This window comes from Mustela nigripes, chromosome 14, assembly GCF_022355385.1.
Source record: "Mustela nigripes isolate SB6536 chromosome 14, MUSNIG.SB6536, whole genome shotgun sequence".
Classification (NCBI taxonomy): domain Eukaryota; kingdom Metazoa; phylum Chordata; class Mammalia; order Carnivora; family Mustelidae; genus Mustela; species Mustela nigripes.
In genome coordinates this window covers 47,694,429-47,713,512 of record NC_081570.1, presented here as the reverse complement: position 1 = coordinate 47,713,512, position 19,084 = coordinate 47,694,429, and the positions used below count along the sequence as shown (strand labels likewise).

At 46.7% G+C, this 19,084-nt stretch overlaps 1 protein-coding gene across 1 annotated transcript in view; it reads right to left on the bottom strand.

Moving 5' to 3' along the window:
• Positions 1-19,084, bottom strand: part of LOC132002057 (uncharacterized) — a 120,086-nt gene that overhangs the window by 40,012 nt on the left and 60,990 nt on the right. Inside the window, exon 5 of the mRNA XM_059377087.1 lies at positions 4,722-4,831. Within this exon, the coding sequence (XP_059233070.1) occupies positions 4,722-4,831 (110 nt within the window). The remainder of the gene's footprint in view (positions 1-4,721; positions 4,832-19,084) is intronic.

The window sequence follows — 19,084 nt, the reverse complement described above, 5'->3', positions numbered from 1 at the left end:
CTGCAATGCTCAGAACATGCATTTCTGGGAGCTGCTGTGCTCTGCACCAGCAGCTGAGAAGATCGAACCCGGAGACTGGGTACCAGGCCCGAGGTGCCTCAGTTGCCAGCCCCCCCCCCCCCCCCCCCCACACACGCTGCTGCTTCTAGGGCTGCAGTTCAGGGATCTTGTTTCCATCCAAGGTACACAGACCTCTAATGGCATTTCAGCAGAGGATAACCTGCTTGGCACCCAGTGTTAGTACCCACTGACACCTTCACTGCTCACAGGGAGGTGCCGAGGCCTCTGGTCCACACCTTGCCCAGTTGACAGGACAGCTGTGCCATCTCTGCAGGATTCATGCTGGCCAGTCTTTCTACATCTTCTTGGAGACTTGAAAAGTCACAGAAACCACCTGCAGCGCTAGATAAGGAGCCCCATAACCTCCACCCTGCCCCCCCCCCCCCCCCCCGCCAAGGCCCCCCCCCCCCCCCCCCCCCCCCCCCCCCCCCCTCCCGCGGAAGGATCCCTGAACCCTCCTCCCCTGCATCCCCTCCCTTCCAGAAAGGCCCAGCTCCTCCTTTCTGCTAAGTCACAAAGCTGGAAAGCTCTTAGGGTAGGGAGAGAGCATGTGCCTGCTGGTTGGCTTGGAGAGGTTCTGGGAATTCATTCGGATCTAAACAACTATTCCAGTTACGCATGTGACTCAGCCCCTGAGAGCGGGATCTTCCTGTGTCCACAGGGCTGGGTGTTGCTGACTCAGTGCTAAAGAGGGCACCTTGTCAGCCCTCCTGGTCTCTGAGCTCCCCACCCCCTCCCCTTCGTCCCCAGAGGACACCAAAGGGAAGCAGACAGGGAGGGTGAGCTGCTCAGCGCGTTTGGTTTCATTTCTAAATAAGCAGCCAGCCTCCTCCCTTTACAGCTGGCACTGCACACTTCTGTCAGTCTTCTGGGCATTCTGGAAGGGACATAATCGGAAAGTTACCCATACGCATTCACGTATGCCTTTCACACATTTTATCCAGCACCTACTATGCGCCTGACTGACTGTTAAGGGTGCCCTTCAGGGAGCTGGTGGGGGAAAATACATGAGCGGTCATTCAGGAAGGAATGGAAAAAGCACTGTAGCTTACGTGACTAAAGAGCTTCGAGAATGCCAAGAAGCAACAGACACCCCTATCTAGGTACTTAGGATTTCTTTTCAACATGAGGAAAAATTCAGAGTGTGGTGAGAATTACTTCCGTCTTTAGAAGACAGAGAGAAGAAAATGCCAGGAACCAACGTGATACAAGAGAAGGACTTTCTGGAAGAATCAGGCAAGAATGAAGAAAGAGGCAAAAGGGCAGGAACACCAAAGTGGCAAATTTTCCAGTTTTGCCCAAGGGCCTTTTCTTAACTTGAACCAGCTGCACATTGTATCTACCACGCAGGATGGCTCAATTTCCCCAAAGTAAATAGCTTGAAGTTTTCTCCCGCCTTGGAGATGGAGGAGAAAATAAAGATCCCATGCATGAAAATTTTCTGGATGAAAATTAAAGAAAAGTGAAGACACTAATACAGACATCGACTGGGTATCAAACCTTTATATGTATGATATCCTACCTCATTAAATATGAAAAGAATATACAGTCACATGCATACATTCCCGGTTAGGTGTTGAGGCACAGAGGGGTTAGATAAACAGCTCGAGTGGGTCTGAGCTGAGACTAGGGTCTGTGTTCTTGACACTAGTAAACTTACGGAGTAGGAAGTACCTAACATAAAGAGATGCTCATATCCCCATTTTATGGATGGGGAAACTGAGGGCTGGAACTGCTGAAACTCTCCAAGGTCATGCAAATAGAAAGTGATTTAACAGTACTTGAGACTCAGGTCTGTCTAAATTCAAAGTCTGTGCCTTTCTACCACAACACCCTGTTTTGAGACCAGCTTTTATCTCTCTTTAGGATCTACTGTCTGAACCTCTAAAAATAAAACCTGATATCATCCAGGATTATGATTTTATCGATGGTAATGTTAGAATGAAAATGCTTCATCATGGCCCCAAGCATACTTTTTTATCATGCATTCCTTCATTCACTCAGTTTATATTGAATATTCATCCCCTTTGTGTCAGAAACAAGATCCTGAGACTAGAGCAAGGAGAAAGGTAGGCATAGTTCCTTCTTCTCATGAAGCTTGTAGTGTGGCAGGGATAAGGAAATGTGAAGTAGGAGTTACACAACCAAGCAGTTTATTACAGCTGCCGTAAGTGCTATAAAAATGATAGCTAACCCTTCTATTGAATTTTCTGCATGCCAGGAACTAAGTGCACTACGTGAACAAATGCACTTCATTCTCACAGGGCAATGAGGGGAAGAAGAGAAATCAATGAAGGCTTCCTGAAGGAAGTGTCAGCTCAGCCGGGAACAGGAGGAGTGGGGTAGACAGGAATAGGGGTACAATTGGGACTGTGTTGTCCCCGTAGCCACTAGCCTCACATTGCTAGTGGCTACTTGAAATGCAGCTAGTCTGAATTGAGGTGTGCTATAAGTGTAAAACAAATACTGGGATTCAAAGACTTAGTACAGAAAAAAAGAATGTAAAGTATGCCCTTAGTTTTGTGTACTGATTACATGATAATGTCTTAGATATATTGGGTTAAATAAAATATATTATTAATATTAATTTTGACTTTTTAAACTTTTTTTTCTTTTTTTGCTATTTAGAAAAATTTTTTAAAATGCGGTCATTCAGAAAATTTTAAATGACCTATGTGACTCCTATTATATGTTGGCCAGTGCTGCTCTAGAAGGCTGGGAAGGCTCGAGAGCAAGCACATCAGGGGAACTAGAGCCTGGAAGAGGTGTGGGGAAGGATGGGGAAGGAGGAGAGGATGCTGAAAGCAAACGTGACCTGCCAACCTTCCATCTGAAGGTCTGAATCGGTGACTAACTGCAACCCTTGTGAGCCCATATCTGAGGTACGGGGGTTGACTGACGTACTGAAAGCCACCTCTTCCTCAATCCAGCTTCAGTTATGAGCCAGGGAATGGTTAATGTTATTCTTGAGCCTCATGTTATAGATGGAAGAGGTGAGAACAACCAGGGCAAAAAGTCAAGAAAAACGCAGAAATATCATAGTATAAAAGTCAAACCCCTAACAATGATCCTTCCAACCCTAAAACATCTTCCTGCCAGCCCCGTTTCCCCTCAGACCTCATCTACTCAGCTCCTCCTTCCACCCTACCTCTACTCCTCCAGTGATGCTGGTATCTTTGCTGGGCCTCAAACATACCAGGCATGTTCCTGCCTCAGGACCTTTGCACTGGCTGCCTAACCTGGCTGAAACATTCTTCCCCCAGCTAGTATGTAGCCAACTACCTTAACTCCTGGTTTAAATATCACCTTCCCAGTAAGGCCTACCATGACCATCTTATTTCAGATGAAAACCCATCAGCACTCCCTTACCCTCCTCTTGTTTTTTCCCACAGCATCTTTACCTTTTAACATCCTCAATAATTTAGCCTTTTGCTATGTTTATTGTTAATATCCCTACTAGAAAGTATTTGCCCGAAAGGTAGTGACTTCATTTTATTTCCCACATTATCCCAGACTGAGACAGTGCCCAGTGCCCAACATACAGTAGCTGCTCAATTAATATTTTTTAAAATAAATGAAAGTGTCAGTGGCACTGATTAGGGCATCATGGGCTGATGCACAGGCACCCTCCATGCAGTCTTTGCCTTTTTTCCCCTTCCCTGCAGCCACACTTGGTTAACCGTGCTTCCCATTCAGCGTTCACTTCTGGGGGTTCTGCCCTGTTCTGGATCCCTCACAGGGGCCTCCCAAGAGACTATAGGCAGCAGCTGATGCTGCAGAAAGCATCCCTCCCCACCCCGTCCCCATCCTCTGGAAGTTGGGACTCCCAGGTGCCCTTTCCACTTTGCTCAAATGCAGGAGCCCCCTCCCCCTGTTTCTCCAGCTGTCAAGGATTCCAGGCTCCCTGGGAGGCTGAACAAGATACTTAGTGGATTAAGTGAAAGGGAGACAGGGCAGTGATTCTGAAGGGATGGTCCCTGGACCAGAAGCATCTGCATCACCTGGGAGTTTATTAGAAATACAGTCTCAGGCCAGACCCTAACTGCACTGAATCAGAAACAGTGGAGGGAGGGTAGCAACGGTTGTTAATGATGAAATCATTGACTTTATTTATTAAATTAAAAAAATTAATAAAGGTTCCGCGTAATTCTGATGCACTCAAGAGTGAGAATCCCTGAGCTGGGGAAAATAGGGGACTTTGTTAGAGCCTTGAGGCTTAAAAGGTCGGGTGAGAGGACCAGTTCCCGTGGGCGGGCTAGCAGTGGGTGGCTTGCCTACATCAGAGACCTGCCTGGTGGTCCCAGCCCCCGTGCGACCTAGGAAGCTTAAACGCCAGCGCTCCCAGGTCCTCCCAGCCACACCCAAGGAAAGTCCCCGCAGCGAGGAAGCCAGGACCTTCCGCGGCCACGTCCCACTGCCGGCTGCCTTGGGTTGGCGGCTCAGGGCCTCAGGGCGGAAGCCGCTGTGCTCTGCGCTCTGCCCTCCCCACCCCGTCCTGGGGTGCGGCGCCTGGTCTCCCTGCCCCAGCCCTTCTGCCCTGCCCCTCAGGCGTGGAGCCCTCTTTCTGTATCTCCCCTGTCGGATTTGTTCTCTCCGCCTGACTTGGCTTTTTCATTCCCGTTCAGTGTTTTTAACCAAGTTACTAAGCGCCCACCGCGTACCTGGATGTGCTTCCTGGACTCCGGGCTGTCCGGAGGCTGCCTCTGGCAGGGAGCTGAGTGCACCCCCTTGTTCTGTTTCTCCTCCTGTCCACTCTTCAAACAATTAACACCTGTTAAACACCAAAATTAGTTTATTAACCTAATGCAGACAGCCGTGTCCTATGGGTGTTAGCTAGCTGAGTGAAACTCACCTACTTTCACCTCCGTGCTAGATGCTCATTTATTCAAGAAGATGTATGCCTTTAGTACACGATTATTAAGTAGCTAGCTGTGCAGATTTGTTCAAGAGGAGCTGAACACTGTCCATTAGAAATGATCATATAAACAACAGTGTTCTCCATAGTGCTTTGAAGAAATTAAAACAATTACATAAATGTAATCTAAGCCTTACAATCCCCCTTCAAGTTGAATGATACTATGTAACCATTTTATATAGATGAAAACTGAGCCGGAGAGGCCATGCCAGTTTCCAAGTACCTGGAGCGTGGAGTGGTACGGCCGAAAATCAGACCCCAGTGGGGTTGACTCCCAGCTGGTTCTCACTATCCTGCAAGGCCAGGCTGAAGGCAAGGCTACCATAAAGAAGAGCGAGATGAAGAAAGAGGAGCGGCATGGCTTTGGCCATTACCCTCTCTGTGCTTTGGTTTCCTCACTGGTTAAGTAGTCATGATAATGACACCTCCCTCTCTGGTCCTTGTTGGGGAAAGCCACATTAAACAGAGTCATGGCTGGTGCAGAGTAGGTGCTCTGTAAGTTTCAACTCTTATTAATATTTCTGTCTTTCTTGCTTGACAGCAAGGACTGGGTCTTCTCCTCAGTGCCCAGACATATATGGGACGGCTTTAACAAACAATAGTAGAATGAATGACTCAGAGAATCCCACATGCCCTGAATTGTTTTGTCTCTATGCAGCCCTCTCCCCTCCCCACTGGGTTTGCCCACTCTCCAGTATTCCTTAGAAAATGGGTTTTGCAGCTTCTGCTTTCCATTTGGTGCCAGTGCTGCTTTCTTGGTCAGAGACTCCCCCACCTCTTGCCAGGCTTCAGTTCTTCCTATCCCATTCCCCATCCCCCCATAGCTCTGCTTCAGACCCAACCTGCTCACTCCTCCTCTGCTTCTGATTCCTCCAGATCTCCTGTTTTCTACTGAATTAATTCAGAGGACTTCACCCAGGGGTTTTAAGGTCCTCTAGCATTTGGGTCCCCCACAATCATGGATGCACTTGTCCCTTTCTTGCTGCTTGACTGTGCCCTTCTCTAGCATGGAAACCCCCTCACCATCTTAACCAGCCATCTACCCAAAGCACTCACCTGCCTGGACAGATGTTTGAGTCCCCCCAAGATTTATCTGTTGAAGCCTTAACCCTCAATTTAACAGCATTAGGAGGCTAATTAGGGGGCTAATTAAGTCAAGATGAGGTCATGAGGTTGGAGCCCCCATGATAGAATTAGTGATCTTTTAAAAAGAAGATACATCAGAGCTTCCTCCCTCTGGCTTTCAAGGACCCAGCAAAAAGGTGGCCCTTGGTGAGCCTTGAAAAGGGTCCTCAGCAGACCTGACCATGCAGGCACCCTGATCTGAGACTTCTTACCTCCAGAACCATGAAGGAAAAACATGTCTCTTCTTTAAAACCATCTAGTCTAGGATACTTTGTTACAGTAGCTGGAGCTGGCTAAGATGCTGTATACCAGGTTCCCATTCCTCTAGTTCTTCAACATTAGCTACCTCCTTGCTGAGAACATAGGAGTGGGAGAGAAAGAAGAGGGAGGACACCAGTCTTCACTGAGCACTGGGCGAGGCAGCACCAAGCTTTCGAAATAAGTGTATTATCCCTATTTTACAGAGGAGGACGCTCAAAGAGGAACAGCAAGGACCACAGCCACACAGTCACAAGGCGAGGATTTGAACCCAGGTCACCGAGACTCTGGGATCTGGGAATCTCTGCCTCCCTCCCAGGCTCGCCAGTGGATCAAGCATATCACTGAGTAAGCACTTTAGAGCTGTAAAACACGGCTTGCTCATGTAAGTGAAGATGTTGTTGTCTGGGCTTAGAGAATGTTAAAGGACTTCTACAAGCCTAAGGAATTGCGGTCATTAAATTTTCAACAGCCTCCAAAAAGAACGACCTTTTCCTGTGGATTCTGCCCATGTAAAAGGTCAGCGAGTGTTGGCTCTCTCCCAGAGTGTTATCAGGGCAGTTTCCAGGAACAAGGCTGGGCATGGGGCAGTCACTCAGCCAACCCTTGTGGGTGGGTCTGTTGGCGGAGAGGGGCTCCCAGCCCCCTGCCAGCCTGCAGGGTCCCCTCTCCTGGGGGACTCCACCTGGTGAGGTCGGCAACCTGTCTTAGTAGAGCCAGCAGGAAAGGGGTAGCCTTGAACTGCCTTGTTGCCTGCCACCATGGGCCCTGCCGGCAGGACACACACTCCCAGGCCTGGGGGTGTCTCAAACTCTAAGTAAGCTTGAGTTCAGGCTGACCGCCCACCCAGATTTCTTCCCCTGCAGCCTTACGTTCCCCCACGCTCCCCCCATTGCACTAAGGAACCCATGGCCAAAAACCACTGGACCTCTTGCAAGGGTACAGTGAACCAAGTGACCTCTCACCTCCCTTCCAGTCACATAAGCCTGGGGTGGATTAAGGGAGAAAATAATTTTTCAACTAAAATTGTTTTCTCCTTGAAGGCAAAGACTGTATCATTCCTTGACTTGGCCTTATAACTAGCTTCCTCTCCATGCCCTTGGCCCTCAGCCGAGTCAAGAGCACAGTCATTGCCCTGAATCACTGCTACAACTTCCTAAAAAGTATCTCCCCGTGCATCTTGTCCTGTCCCAGCTGGACTCAGAAGCCAGACCGGTGCTTCAAGATGGACTGAATTCCATCTCTGGCTTTTTTATAATTCTTCAACTGCTCTCCTTGATGGATTTTGAGATCTGACGTTTTTCCAACTGCTCAAGTCTCCTAACTTATCCCTTTATCCCTTGTGTCTTTGTTCCCTACTCTCTGGCCTCCTCACCGTTCCCCCACCACAGGTGCCTCCCCTGCGCTTGTCTCCCTGCTCCTGGCACCCTCCGCTTCCCCACTACTCTTCTCCACAGCCTGCAGGTCTCTGGCACTAAGACAGGGAACCAGTCCTTTCCTGGAAAACCTGCATCTCGGGCAGGTGGCCTCCTTGGGGCCCCGATGGCGCTTCTTCACCCTGTGTTGTAATTTTCTGGTACACTTTCTGTCTTTCTCACCAGCTGTAAGCTCCAGGCAGGATGCGCCCATTTGCCTGCCTATTGTCATCTTTCAGCGTCCAGCCCAGTAAGACCCTCACTCACATAAGAGGCCCTTCCTGGATCCGTTTTCGTTCCACAGAGCAGGACTCTATTCTGAGGCCAGAGTTGCCTTCTTCAGAGCCTGAAAGGCTCAGTTGCAGAAGGCCCCCCAATGTGGAAGCCATTAGCGCACTGCCCACCCCCCACCGCTCTTAACTGAATTTGCTCAAAACAGGCAGGGGGCCTTTGACGGCGCCTGAATCCTATTACAGAGCTTGGCCCCCACAGCCAGACATAATTGGGTGGCCTCCCCCGCCACCCGTTTTTAGCCGGATGACCACCATCCCCTCCCCTCCCCTCAGGATCCCTGACTGCCTCCCTGCCAGCATGTTCTGAATGTTGCCGCTGAATGGGCAGCTGCGGTCACATTCAGGGAGGATGAGGCAGAGAGACTCACTTCAACTCTGACATTCAATCTGTCCCTTGTGACTCAGGTTGCCACTTACCGCTGCGGCTGCAGGATGCAAGCAGGGATAACCCTTTCATTAGCTATGTGTGACATGGGAAAAGGTCAGACAGGCGGGCTGGACTGCTGAGTCACTGAGTGCAAGTGCCCACCCCCTCCGGCTCCACGTGGTTACTGGCCCAACTCAATCAGCCCCAGGTCCTCTCGCTGAGGCCGGTGTGATGCATGGCATGGGTTCAAGTCAGGGCAAGCAGGCAAGGATGTACCTTGTCTACCTCTGTAGAGGGAGGTGATAGTGATAAAATATGGTCGGGAGGAAAGCCTGCTGTAGGTCAGACACTCCTGAGTTAGGATCCCAGCTCCGCAGCTCGCTAGCTGTGGCACCCACCACAAACTGCTTAGCCTCTCTGACCCTCAGCTCCTCCTCTACCAGGTGGAGGTAACATTACCTAATGCACTGTTGTGAGACTTCATGAGGCCGAGTGTGTAAGCAGTTGAGCAGAGTGCTTGGCCGGCAGTAAATGGGCCGTGCCGTGAGGGTTATCAGTGAATATCCTGGGCTCTCAGGAGATGCTCGCTTCCCCCCTCCACTCCCCTCCCCCAGTCGCCAGGTTCTGGCCCCGGCTGCCCACATCTGCAATCATGCAGTCCCGACTTTGGAACATGGAGTGAAAGTAGGCTGAGGTGGGAAGAAGCAAAAGGAACTGAAGGGCTGGTGACATTTGAAAAATTTCACTATTTCAGACTAACAAACTATTTCCTCAACTTGAATGATTCCTGGGCGAGTTTGTCTGAGGGGAACCAGATGCACAGGTGGGCATGGGGACCACAGGAGCCCAGAAAGCAGGGTTTTATGGAGGCAAGTTTTTGCCTTAGAGAGCTAGGAAGAACAGAGCTCTAAGACCCCCGAAGCACACACACTTCCCTACGACTCACTGAATTCGGACTGAGGCTATGCCCTTTGCTCTTGGCTCAACATCCTCTCCCTGTTCCTCCAATACTTCTAACCCTCTGGAAAGAGAAAAGACATCACAGGACTCTTTGGACCAACATGGAGAAGACCGAATACGCTCAGCGTCAGTTGGCAAGCTGGTTAACCTCCCTTGTAACCTAGCTATCTTTAGCCTCCTTGATGCTATTTTGAAATGTCAAACTAGCAAATAACTGCTTCCAGAATGGTTCTGATCTGGGATGTGACAGGATGCTTGGGGGTGGGGAGACGAGGAGGAGGTGGGGACGGTAACAAGCCTTCTGGTAGAGGGTGAGATAATGCACTGACTTTATGACTGCCAAGATTCCCTCCCTTCTTCTCTCCTAGCCACTTTCTCCAAGGGCTGGCCCATTTAAAGGGAAGTGGGGCATTGAGTCCCACCTGGGCCTAATCTGGAGGGATGTCTGCCTATCTGACTCTGAAGCCAGAACTGGATGTCCCATTAGCCAACAGAGCAAATGGACTCTTGGGTGCCTAGCCCAGTTCTAAAAATGTTTATTCATTCACTCACTCATTTATTCATTCAACAGGTATTTTTTTTTTTTTTTTTTTTTTTTTTTGAGTAGCAACTACGTGCCAGGTGCTGTACTAGGCACTGGGGATGTGGAATCTTGAAAAGGTTACTATCCACTGGAATCATTTGGGGAGTCAATTAAAACACAGCTGCCCAAGCTCAGCCCGAAGAGTCAATACAGGAGGTTTGATGCACACCTGTTCTGATGCAGGTAGTTCAAAGTGTATGAGACACCCCCATCTAGCTTGTAGTAACCTTTGTTTCCTAAGAGGCTCCCCAGTGTGGAAAGCTAGGGATATAGAAATACATGTTATAGCCCCAGACCTTGAAGAGCTCACAGTCCATAGTATCCAAGAGAGACAGAGAAATATCATTTCAGGTGCTAAGGGCTCTGTTAGGCCCCATGGAGGAGGTAACTAGCTCCGGGAGAGCTGGGGAGGCTTCATAATGGAGGTGATATTTGAGCTGGTTCTTGAACATGAGTTCTTCATATAGAAAGAGTGGGTGCAGGAAGTAGTTTCCAAAGACAGACTCATCAAGGTCTCACTCCTATCCCACCTTCTCTTCTGACCATGGGAATGAAATGCCTCACAGGAGTGGGGCTCTGTGTTCCCTGCTCTTGACTCATGGTGGGGGCCTGTGACCACTTCCACCCAGAGGGTGTGGCAGAAGTGATGCCTGGGACTTCTGAGGCTAGGAGACCACCAGGCCATACGGCTTCTTCTGGGCTCTTTCTCTCTTGGGACGCAGGCCTCAGAAGCCCTGAGCTGACCTGTGAGAAGTCTGGCTTTCCAAAAGCCGCCATGCTGTGGATACCACGTGGAGAAGCCGCAGAGAAAAGCTATAGAGGGAGAGGCCAAAGGAGCCCACCTTTGGAGAACTCTAGGCCCCAGCCTTTGAGCCTCCGCAGCTGACAATGAGTAGAACAGGGAGGAGTTGTTCCCTCTGAGCCAGCCTACACTTCAGCTTTGTGAGTAGAAGAAATGTTCTGCTTTCAACTGCTCCCTCTCGGGGTGCTTCACTGTGCATTAGGCACCTGGAAGGGGTTGCAAAGGGATTCTGGGAAGAGGAAATGATTGCGGTTCAAAGGCGTGGAAGGTGAAAGGTGTGTCAGCTCTTTTTGAAACTTAGTATCTCATGTAGAGTTTAGGGGACTTGGTTTACTATAGACCAAAATGTACAATGAGGCCACCTGTGTGTTTGCCTCAGCAGTGAGGTCCCTGCTCTTTCCCCAGGCCTCGCCTCCCACGCACTTGGCGACGTCCCAAATCGTCATACGTGGTTTCACCTGTCCTGTCTTTCTAGTGATGTAGTTTTAAGTGTGTGTGGGCGGGGGAGGGGGGCACCCTCTCAGTTCCTAGGGAAAGAGTTCAGAGGCTGTTGAAACTATAGTGATTTGGGTGTCATTCAGTCTAATAGCCTCTCAGTTCTGACCGCATGGACCACCGTGTCCGGAGCAGAGCAGGCCGCTGACCATAAGACCGAGTGTTTGAATGAGGCCAGTGTGTGAGTAATGACATCAGAACCAGGGCCTGCATCTATGGCTCGTGGGATCCCGGAATCCTGGTCATGGGAGAGATCTTCACAGCAAGCCTGTCGATATCAAGCAGCTACATCTGCTTACACACCTCTTCTAGCAATCATTCCTTCCTGTTACAAAGTTCTCTTTTTGACTGGAACCCTGTTGTCTTCCCATGAGGGAACAGAAATCCAGTCCATGAATGAGGAAATGGAAGCTCAGGAAAACCACCTAGCTACTGACTGATGTGACCCCTTAGATGAATGCCTTTCCACTCCCATAGACTATGAACCCTACAAATGGAACAGGAGCCCACCACTTCTGTACCTTTGCCCCACTGTTTCCCCACCTGAAATGCTTTCTCCATCTTCTCTCCTTTGAAGTCCCTGCTTTAAGCCGAACTCCTATGGGAGACATCGTCTATACGGTGTAAGACCCCAAGGATGAAGCTTGTGGCTGAACACTGATGTGTGGCCCTTTACTCCACAGGGCTCCTAGGAATCTGTCACCCCAGCTGTCACTCACTGGGGGCCCAGGTTCTTCCCCAAGTTCTCCTGTCACTGTGGCTCTGATATGACCACAACATTCAGAGTCCAGTCCAGCCAAGTACGAGAAAGATCTTTGTGCTCCTCAAAGGTTCAATATGGCAAATTGTTTGAATAGGAATTAGAAATTATACTGAGAATTTCTTTCTGTAGTTCCCATGAATTCTAGGGTTCTGTCTTTTCCATGATGCCAATAACAGTCTAAGGCACATTTTCCATGATCACACCTGCCTCTGACCCTGTGATCTCTAGTTGCTCCTGAGTAGCCCATTACATGTATATTACCTCCTGTGGGGCGCCTGGGTGGCTCAGTGGGTTAAAGCCTCTGCCTTTGGCCTCAGGCTGTGATCCCAACTTCCTGGGATAGAACCCCCCCCCCCCCCCACCTGCATCGTGGGCTCTCTGCTCAGCGGGGAGCCTGCTTCCTCCTCTCTCTCTGCCTGCCTCTCTGCCTACTTGTGATCTCTGCCTGTCAAATAAATAAATAAAGTCTTTATATTACCTCCTGCATGGCCCAAAACCATTCTCAAAATGCCTGATTTAGAGCTTATGCCATACCTTCAACGTAATAAGGCTTATTTATATAATTTTTTTTTATTTTGGATCTCACAATTAAATTTTTATTTGATTTCTTGGAATTCATATGCATATAGATGAGATGAGATGCCTATTAACACATGAAATAAGGAGAGTTTCTTGGGTTTTTAAGGAGAGAGGCTTGTGCCAAGAGAAGTCTGGCAATTTCCTGAAATAAGTGGAGGTATTTCAGGGCCAATTGTTACAATTGGAGAATCTCAGCCAAATGATAAAGTCATACTGGAGAAATTAAAACTGTTGTGGGTCAAGGTAGTTGAATTGATGGAATGAGCACTAACTCCACAGGCAATGGCTTCTAATGAAATGAACTATAAACCCAGGATCTAGGTTGTCAGTTCGTCCATCTGTCCATCCATCCATCCATCCAGAAAGAAAGAATCATTCCAGGCAGATGAATAGCATGTTTTAACCCAGCAGTAAGAAAATGTATAGCATATTTGGGAGAAGATAAAGAGGTTCCATATGGGGGCGCCTGGATGGCTCAGTGGGTTAAAGCCTCTGCCTTCAACTCAGGTCATGATCTCAGGGTCCTGGGATCAAGCCCCACATCAGGCTCTCTGCTCAGCAGGGAGGCTGCTCTCCCCTTTCTCTCTCTGCCTGCCTCTCTGCCTACTTGTGATCTCTGTCTATCAAATACAAAAATAAAATCTTTGAAAAAGAAAAAAGATGTTCCATATGAATGAGTTCAAGGATGGGGGTGGGTCAGGGCAACAAGAGATGGAGTTTGCTGGGTAAGCAGAGGCTAACTCTTAAAGGACTTTATAAGCCTTGCCCTAAAGTCTGTCTTTAAGGCAATAGCAGGGTTGGGGTTGGTGGTATTGAAGAGATGCAAGGAAGGGAATACTTATGTTATTTCATCAATTTATTATGAAAATACTTGAACATTTCAGGAATATTTTTGGAGCTCCTCATACTCTTCATGTTTTGGTGGTCCTGAGTTGTAGGCCAGAGCCAAGAATTAATTTCATTTCTAACTCAAAGCATGACTTGGGGAAATTGCTTCTTACTTGGGGTCCTTAGTTTTCTCACTTATAAAAGAAAAAGAAAAGGGATGCCTGGGTGGCACAGTTGGTTGAGCACCCAACTCATTTTAGCTGATTTTAGCTCAGGTCTTGAACTTGGGTCATGATCTTGAGTCATGAGATGGAGCCCCACACTGGGCTCTGCACTTGATACAGAGTCAGCTTGAGATTATCTCTCCCTCTGCCCTTCCTGCTCATGCTCTCTCTCTCTCTCTCTGAAATAAATAAATAAATATTCAAAAGAAAAAAAAAAAGAGAAAGAAAGAATGAATGAAAAGAAAGAGAAAAAGAAAAAAACAGAAAAGCGAGGGGATTGGCAAGTTGAGCACACTAAATAGTTTTTCTTTACTGAACCATTCCCAGAGGGTCAACTAGATTTCAGTAGGTGTGATTAATAAATTACAAAAGATAAACAGAGTGCCTTGAAAGATTTTATGTCCTTATTTAAATTTTACCTGTCTTTACAGCCTGCCGGGAAGCCTGTCATTCAACCCTTAGCAATAAAACAGCTTTGCACAAATGAAGACAAAATAAATCAGAAGCCGTATGCTTTTAAAGTCACTAAATGAAAGCCCAGCATGCATGCTGCCTCCTTCCAAATTAATCACTGGATTAAATGCAAGACATGCACCCCAAATCAATAGCTTGTGACAGAGAACTCCTGCCTCTGCTTCAGGAAAATTCCACTTCCTTTCAGATGTTGTCGCTTGAAATGTCAGGAAGTCTCCATTCATCACCCACCCTTGAAAAGGCCACCATCACCATACTTCACATTTCCTTGCTGCATTTCTTCAAGGGAATCAAGGCATAATTCCTAGGAAGCGTACTCACTGTTATAGCCTCTTGTGGAGGCTGGAAGAGCCAGGGTGCCGAGGGGAGATGTATAGAGATGCCTGAGTTAGAAATAAGAAAACTAAAGTGTAAAGATGGCCAAAGTCTTGTCCCAAAGTCCCAAAGAAACAAGACTCATTTATTCCCTCGGATGGCAACACTGTGCAGTGGGAAGAAGATGGGCTTAAGAGTTTGAGAGATGTGGATTTAAATCTTGGATCTACCACCACCCTGAGCTTTGTTTTTCTTATCTATGAACTAGAGGAACTACAAATACAGTGTGTCACAAGCTTGTGCAAGTTGTGTAAGGTCTCTGTGCCCGAGCATCTTCGGTTGTAAATGAGGTCATGGAGGTTAAATGTCCATCCCATTGTCACAGCTCATCTCATGATGAGAATGGGGTGTTTCATCTCCAGATCAAAGCTCTACCCACTTTCTCTGCTTTTCAAAACTCAGTTCTGCCATCACCTTCTCCAGTAGCTCCCAGATTGGTTTACATCCCTTTTGCTCTATCATTACAATATTATTAATAGTAATTAAGAAAAAATTGATAATGACAACACTAAAAATTAACACTTATTGATCATTTACTATACGACAGGCTCTGATTTACTTGAATTTACTCATTCAGTTCTCAGACCAACCCGAAGTGTTGCTGTGTTCTACATTTTACAGAAACTTACGTAGCAGAGTTTACATCAGCTACCCAAGCTCTCGTCAGTGGTAAGCAGAACTGCCCTATCTCCCAGGACATCCTGGGCTTCACTCTTTGTTGATGTGACAGACTCATCAAGGTCTAACTCGCATCCCACCTTCTCTTCTGACAATGGGAATGAAATGCCTGTGACTGTATGACACTGATAATTCTCCTTATGTGACTTTCATTTCTACTGGACTTCAGGTTCCCCTGAAATAGTGACTGAGTGTTATCCAATTTTGTATTCCCAAAGATTAGCACAGAGTAGGTGTTACTGAATTTGAAATGAAAGGAAATTGACTCATCATGCAAAGATAATAGGCTCCCAGTATTTAATACCAAGGGCTCTGAATTGAGAAGGTGACTTCCTAGGTCAGAATGTTGCAGAGCTAGACATCATCTCACACGGAAGGGACTCAGACAGACTGGGACAAAGCAAAGACAAGAGCAGTACAGATGAGACAACCAAAAACAAAACCAAAAAAAAAAAAAAAAAAAAAAAACCAAAAAGCCCCAAAACCCACACAAAACTCTCCCATTAGTCACACAAATGAAAGACCCTTAATAGATGCTTGATGTTGCTGGAAGTTACCCTCAAAACTTCAGTGCATGGTGTGTATGGTTGTCAAACACAGCGATGCCAAGTAAACTCCAAAAGAAAGCAGTCGTTCTCAACAAATTCTTGTCAGTATCACAGTCTTGAATTGAAACTTCCTGGGGGTATTTGTAGAGATGGATTTTAGGACTGAGGGGAACTCATTGCAGGCAAGATTCTGATAGTCATGGCACAAAAGAAAAACCTATAAACATATAGAAAGGTGCTCAACTGCCTATTATTCAAAGTTTGAAAAAGTTACAAAGATCAACAATATAAAGGTTTGTGAGGCCCTGAGGAAATGGGTGTGATTATACCTAGTTAGTGGTGGGAGTAAAACCTTGGAGTCCTCACCAAAATTCCATTTGTAGGACTCGATCACAGAAATACGTGCACATGTGTTTGCAAATATATTTTCAAGTGTGTTCATTCTAGCCCCATTTTTAATAGTAAAATAATTAGATGTTTCTAAAGTAGGGATGTGGTTTCAAAATTATATTCATACAATGGTTAGGGAGTGATGACAACAAATTCAGTGGGTCCATATGTGTTGAAATGGAAAGATGGCCAGATTCTAGCAACCAAAACATGAACCCTTGTCTCCACAGGAGGCCTTTAGTAGTCTGCTCCAGCTCTTTGTTCTGATTGGTCCATGTCTGTACCGTACCAGACATGTAACTAGGTGATTATAAGGGATAGGAACGGGAAAGAAAGGGTTGGATGGGACTTTTTTTTCCCATTTGTATCTGTGGCTTACTCCCTTTCTTCCTTCCTTTACTCTTTCGGTATAATGAACATGCATTTTTTTGTTATCGATATTACTCTATCTGTTCTTTTTTAAAAGTTCTGGGATCCAGTGATGGCAAAGTCAGACTCCTGATGAGCTTTAGTTCAGTGTGGGCATACTGTGTGTTACAGTATAATAAAAGTATGGACAAAGCCTCGTGTTACTAGAGACAAAAATGCGAAACAAATGACATAGGCCTAGAAGCACAGGGGGAGATGTTACAGAGGAGGGTCTAAGATTCAGCCTGAGCCTTGACCTGGAAATAGGAAGTCTCTGAGGAGGTCTCAATGAAGGCAAAGCTTCCCCAGCGGAAGTGCACAAGGGCCCAAACCTAGAGGCATGGAACAGGTGGAGTATTGTGAGTCCATAGCTGGAATGACTCCCTCGGTGCTCAGACAGTTTTTCCTTCTTGGGATGGGGCACCAGAAGAAGCACAGTCTGAGGAATAGCCCACATTGAACTCTAGCTGGGGAGCAGCCACCGGGGAAGAAGCCGAGGAAGCCAGGATGAAAGGTTTGCTCGTTGTTTTCATCTGACCTGCTGTGGAATGTGGCTCATAACTCATCTGCATAGGCAGCTCTTGGAGTGGACAAAGGAAACCCAGCCAGTGGAAATTCCTGGGAAACTGTGGTGGGGCCCAAATAGGAAATGCCAGTCAAGAGATTTTACTGGTGCTAAGCTCAAACACTGATGTTGGGGCTGGGCTCCTCAAAGATCCTGCTTGTTAACTGCAAAAGAGACACTTTGGCAAAAGGGGTATAGATAATAATCAGGGTCCCATTGATACCATCCTTTCCAACCCTTTTGCTCTCACAATCTAACTTGAAGAAACTTTGAGCCAGGGGTGATTACCCACATTTCATATACCTCAGAATTGGGACTCAGGGAGATTTAATGACTTGCTCAAGGTCACATAGCTAAGGGAGACTGGATGGCATCAGAAAAACAAAAAATCTACTTTTGGAATGATACAAACTTGATTTAAAAATTTTATTCCATAACTCATTATTTGGGGTGATTTTGGCCAACTTACTTTCCTCTCTGACTCTATTTTCCCATATGTAGACTATGGATAACATTATCTACCTTATAGAACTGTTAGAAAAATGGAGTGAGACTATATATGCTGTCTACTTGTTACCTATTTGCCCCTTTCTTAGTCACTCAACCCTAATTTGGAATTCAGGGGGAAAACAAATACATTCTGTTAAAATGTTCCATTTCCCAGCTTCCCTTGCATTTGAGATTGGCCATGTGACAGAGTTCTGGTCAATGAAATATAGCAGAAGTCTCTAGAAAGTGTATCTCATCCTAAATTAGAAAGTTAAACCTTTTTAGGAAAAACCTTTCTTCTCTGCTTCTCTCTTCTTGGAATGGAAATTCATTCCAAGGAATAGAAGAAATGCAGATTCAACAGTCATCTTGGAATGATGGAGGAACTCGTATCCCTGATGGTAATATTGGACTGCTTTTTCTTGGACCTGTCATTGCTTGAGACATAGACATAGACCCTTGATAGTTTAAGCAGCTTGAAGCTGTCCATATTCCTTTTGGACTCATGTAGGCTTTGACTTATCATACATACCCAAGGAATCATAGGCATTTTGATTAGAGCACGGACCTTTTTTTGAGGTGGAGGAAGAATTCAAGCCCCTGTCTCCTACCCATAAAAGAGCATTAACCTGCCCAACCAACCCCACTTCACATTCAGGTGTTCATTTCTCTCTTCTCTTCCTTGCTTATCGCCAAAGTTAGCCCTCTCCACCTGAAGACCAGTCTCAGTTCAAATGAGATAAGAGATATAATATCCCTAGCACAGTTCCTGACACACAAGTGTAAAACAAGTGGGATTTATTTTTCTTGAGTCAGGAAGTTATAAAGCAACCTCAGCAAACTGGAATCTTTTTACTTTAACAGATACGTATAGAGCAGTTTAGAGGGTCTCCTGATCTATAAGGTAAAGAAACTCAAGCAGCTTTAGCATGGCATTAAAGGCCCTAACTTCTGCATGCAGCTCTGGGTTTCTCTTTCAGAGTCCCTTGATAATGTCCCTTCCCTTGTCACAATAGGACCATAAGGTTTTGCTTTCCTTCTGCTATAATACTCACGTGATCATAGTCACTGTGTCTACCTCTCCCACTAAAGGTGAAGCTTGAATCTCATTTATCTCTGACTCCCTGGTAACCTTGCACAGCCCAGCACTTGATAAATTACTACTGAAGAAGGAAATACGTCTCTAGTCAGTGCCTGGAAGTCGAGTCATGTGGAGGTCTTGGCTTTTTCCTGAACACAGCTGCGCATTTCCATGCTTCAGAAGCTTTGCACATGCTCTTCTTGTTGCTTAGATTTTTCTTCCTCCATTTTATGTCTGTAGGATTCCTACTCACCCTCACACAGACACCTCAAACATCACCTCTGCCAGCTCTCTCAGTTGCCCTCTGTTCTCTCTTAAGGCATCTGATGCTACTTCTGCCATCGCACGTAACTTGCTGCTCATTATTACCATGATTTGTCCACTTGCTTCTCTTCCTTGCCAGACTATG